The sequence below is a fragment of the Sinocyclocheilus anshuiensis genome, unplaced genomic scaffold (genome assembly GCF_001515605.1).
Source record: "Sinocyclocheilus anshuiensis isolate Anshui unplaced genomic scaffold, SAMN03320099.WGS_v1.1 scaffold472, whole genome shotgun sequence".
In the NCBI taxonomy this organism is placed as follows: Eukaryota; Metazoa; Chordata; class Actinopteri; order Cypriniformes; family Cyprinidae; genus Sinocyclocheilus; species Sinocyclocheilus anshuiensis.
Genome location: NW_015557102.1, coordinates 722563 through 726800, shown reverse-complemented (window position 1 = coordinate 726800; position 4238 = coordinate 722563). Strand labels below are relative to the sequence as shown.

Sequence of the window (4238 nt, the reverse complement as noted above, 5' to 3'; positions counted from 1 at the left end):
GGATAAAAAACAAAAGAGGAAAACATGTGCGGAACAAACAAAGGCATAAGGCAAGAAGTAGGACCCGTGTAAATATCGGATCAGCTTTCCAGCGCTGGAGAGAACTCAAGGAGCAGAAGGCCTGCGATCGGACGCCGAGGTTGCTTTGTTTCTTCTCGATAGGTGAGTAACACCGTGTCTGCGCCGCAACAGCTAAAGTCTATCTAGTACACTGGACGCGACAAAGCGACCGTTGAAAATCATTAGAAATTTGTGTCAATACGTCATGAATAGAATGCAGCAGCAGCAGTTTTCTGTCGGGGATTTGTCGTGCCGCACCGCATCCAGTGTAGATCATAGATATGTATATATATCTATGGTGTAGACAGCATCACTGATTATAATGAGTTCCATAGTATTTTGTCGCGCCGCGCCACTCGCGTCCAGTGTAGACACGGTGTAACATTGGTTTTGCTTTGTTTCACAGGACTAATCGTTGCCTGGGTTGCGTACGTATGTGTGGGGCGGAGCTATCAAAATAGGGGCAAGGCCCTTTTTGGGTAGGGGCGTGTATGTTTTGATGATTTCAAATTTCAACATTGGCTACCAGAAATCGCTTACCCCACCTTTAATCAGAGTTGTCCTAACCAGCCGCGACAGGGGATTCTATTTTTGTAACGGTTTCTATTTCTGCAACGCTGCGGCTGGGAACAAGAACATACAAACTATATGTCCAATGACAATCACAGTTACTGATTATGTGCTTTGTAAAACCTTAAAAGGCTTTAATTCGATTTTTAACATAAATGCGTGTGGCTTAACCATAATGAAAGCAACAATGGATAATGGAGTTCAAATCTTGGGAAACAAGAATGTTCTAACTAACCTCTGTGTGAACAAGTAAGTGTATTCCAAGACAAAGTCGCTGAGTATGTATAGTGAATAAAGTTAAAATGGATTTTTATTTTTATTAATTTGATCATGTTCTCATTTCATTGCGAGTACAAGCCTGCTCACATGTTCTTCTGATTGGCTGTGATTTGTGATTGATTTTGTTGCATCTTGTAACCATGTCGCGTCTGGAGTGGATAAACAAATTACTTTTGGCTGGAATCTTATCTCACTGCATCTGGTTAGGACACACTGTTGGAAACTCCCTGCATGCCTTAACACTATGTTTTAGCAGGTTATTGATGGATCAAATCAGATGTGAAATAACATGCAACAAGTCTGTGAAATACAACGAGACATTTTAATATATAAACACAAACATGCATGTTTAAATAGCATGCAAAACCTGTTAAAAACATTCATTAATCTACCACAGACACATTTGCATGGATGCCCGTTTCGGTCATGAAAAAGAAAGGTAATGTGACTTTCACAATTCAGCGTTTTTTCTTGTAATTCCACATTTACATCTCACTTTTTTCACTCTGAATTATGAGTTTACATTTCACAATTTGTTTCAACCATGAAATTAATAAAAAAGGTAATTGCAACTTTTCATATCACAATTCATAATTTTCTTGCAGTTGTGAATTTATATATCACCATTTGGAGTTTTTATACTTAGAATTGCAATAGAAAAAGTTTTGTAAATTGTGAAAAAAATTCACAATTGCCTTTTTTATTTTTTCATCCCATGGCTGAATCAAGCTGTAAACTCAGAATTGTGTGGGGAAAAATGTCAGATTTGTGAATTAAAAATCCTTTATTTATCTTTTTATTCTGCAGCAGAAATGGGCTTCCATACATTCGAGATTATTTTCCCAAACCAATAACTTACTGGTCTCCTGAACCCGAGCCTTGTGAATTTATATATCACCATTTGGAGTTTTTATACTTAGAATTGCAATAGAAAAAGTTTTGTAAATTGTGAAAAAAATTCACAATTGCCTTTTTTATTTTTTCATCCCATGGCTGAATCAAGCTGTAAACTCAGAATTGTGTGGGGAAAAATGTCAGATTTGTGAATTAAAAATCCTTTATTTATCTTTTTATTCTGCAGCAGAAATGGGCTTCCATACATTCGAGATTATTTTCCCAAACCAATAACTTACTGCGCCCCTGAACCCGAGCCACAAAGCCCATGAGCGGTAGCTGGGGGGTGATCTGGAGAATAGAGGGGGGTGGAGGGGCCATAGGGGCTACCCACCCCAACAACAGCGGCAATTCAGTTCAGAGAGGAAAAAAAGAAAGGGAAATGAGGAAACAAAAATAAATTGAGTTTGGGTGAAACAAAAGGAATGAAAAGAGAGGAAGTTGACAAGAAATGGTAAGTTAAAAAAGAGAGAGAGCAATCAGATCAAGCCAGTAAGACTGAACCCACTAGTGTTGTCAAAAGTACCGACTTCGGTACTGAAATTTTAAATTTTAAAAAAAATGTGCTTCAGTGCGAGTGCTCAGTGAAGAGCGTGAGGCGATGATCATTGTAGCCAATCACAGTCATATCTGTTGAGCACCCGAACAAAATGGCCAATCAGCGGTGTTTAGGAATCCGCTCATCAGTGCTCAAATGCTAGCGGGAAATGGTCATTTTTAAAATTTCAGTACCGACTGGTACCGAAGTCAGTACTTTTGACAGCACTAGACTGATTTAAATGACAAACAAGCTCCTTATCTAGTTGTATTTTTTTTCTACCATTATTTGGACACTTGAGCATGTCTAGCGTGTCTACCTTGGTTTTGGTTGTAGTGTGGCCCTCCATTGAGCTGGTTTTGGATCATGTTTGGATTTGAATTCTGAGGCATGTTGTTGGGCTGTCCAGTAACTGATGACGGCCGGCGAAAGGGCAGGGAACCTCCCACTGAGGGCGTGGTGTGCCGTGTCATTGGCCGGTTCATACTGTAAAAGTGAGGACCGTTGCCTGGGAGACAAAGAGAAAATTCATTAATAAAACTAATTCTGTCGGTTCTTCCCTGACTCACAGTACAAGATACACAATAGGCAGACCACAATACATACAACGATATATGAAATGAACTGAAAACACAAGCTCTGACCAAACCCTAGTGAGCAACCTCACTCTCTGCTACCTTCCCAGGCAGCATCCTAACTGAAATTAAACCTCATAATTAACTGATGTGGATCACAGCACATAGACAGCAGGTCTGCAAAAGTAGCATTCATGATAAATAGACAAGAGACAACTAATGCTCACAGTTAAAGGGATAGTTCACCCAAAAATGAAAAAATTCTTGTCATTAATTACTCACCCTCATGCTGTTCCAAACCTGTATAACCTTTGTTCATTTTCGGAACACAAATTAAAATATTTTTGATGAAATCCGAGAGCTTTCTGAACCTCCATAGACAGCAAAGCAACTGACACGTTCAAGGCCCAGAAATGTAGTAAGGACATTGTTAAAATAGTCCATGTGACATCAGTGGTTCAACTGTAATTTTATGAAGCTACGAGAACACTTTTTGTGTACAAAGAAAACAATGATGTAGAACGATGTAAAATGCTGATTTCTCTTAGTTATCGTATGTATATTTGGGTTCAAATAAGTAAGGTTGGGCAAAAATTGCAAGTCATCCTCTCTGTCAAAATCATCAGACATGTTCACGAAGACTTTTATGTACAGTGTGCGTCTTCCTCCAAGGCGCAGTGCATCCGGGTTCTTCTCGTAGCTTCATAAAATTAAGGTTGAACCACTGATGTCACATGGACTATTTTAACAATGTCCTTATACTATCTTTCTGGGCCTTGAACGTGGTTGCTGTCCTAGAAGGCAACACAAACCCTGTCTTCAAAATGATGCTTTAAAATACTATCTAGGTAGGCAGCTCACTAGTTTTGGGACAGAGCTATAGAGAAAAACATGACCCTCAAACCAATCAGTCCATGTAAATATGTTGGCCCATAAAAATTCCTCACTTAAATTTGTTATGAAACATCTCATCATAAAAAGAAAGACCCCAAAGTAATCCTTGAGAAGCACAAAAAGAAAGTAGAGATGGACCAAATGATGTGATGGAGACAAACGCCACAGGGAATGTAATCCAACCAACAACTGGAGCACGGATGCACAGCAAGCCAAGACAAACCAAGCCCATGCAGGTGAAGCCTGGGTGAGGTGGAGGAGGGATGAATCCTGGGTAATGTCGAGTCAATCACGTATGATCACATGCAGGCTGTCACTCAAAGATGGGCGAGTGTGGAGATGGACTTGAGGAGGGGGAGAGGGGACTCACCTTGAGCGGGGGTGCTAGTTGCAGCAGCAGGGTTGGTGTTGGTGCTAACGGGGAGGTT

At 40.1% G+C, this 4238-nt stretch overlaps 1 protein-coding gene across 1 annotated transcript in view; it reads right to left on the bottom strand.

The window, feature by feature from the left end:
* Positions 1 to 4238, bottom strand: part of LOC107677553 (abl interactor 2-like) — a gene marked incomplete at its 5' end in the record, with an annotated part of 23880 nt that overhangs the window by 4900 nt on the left and 14742 nt on the right. The window contains 3 exons of the mRNA XM_016472484.1: positions 1769 to 1787; positions 2062 to 2129; positions 2661 to 2849. Of these exons, the coding sequence (XP_016327970.1) occupies positions 1769 to 1787; positions 2062 to 2129; positions 2661 to 2849 (276 nt within the window). The remainder of the gene's footprint in view (positions 1 to 1768; positions 1788 to 2061; positions 2130 to 2660; positions 2850 to 4238) is intronic.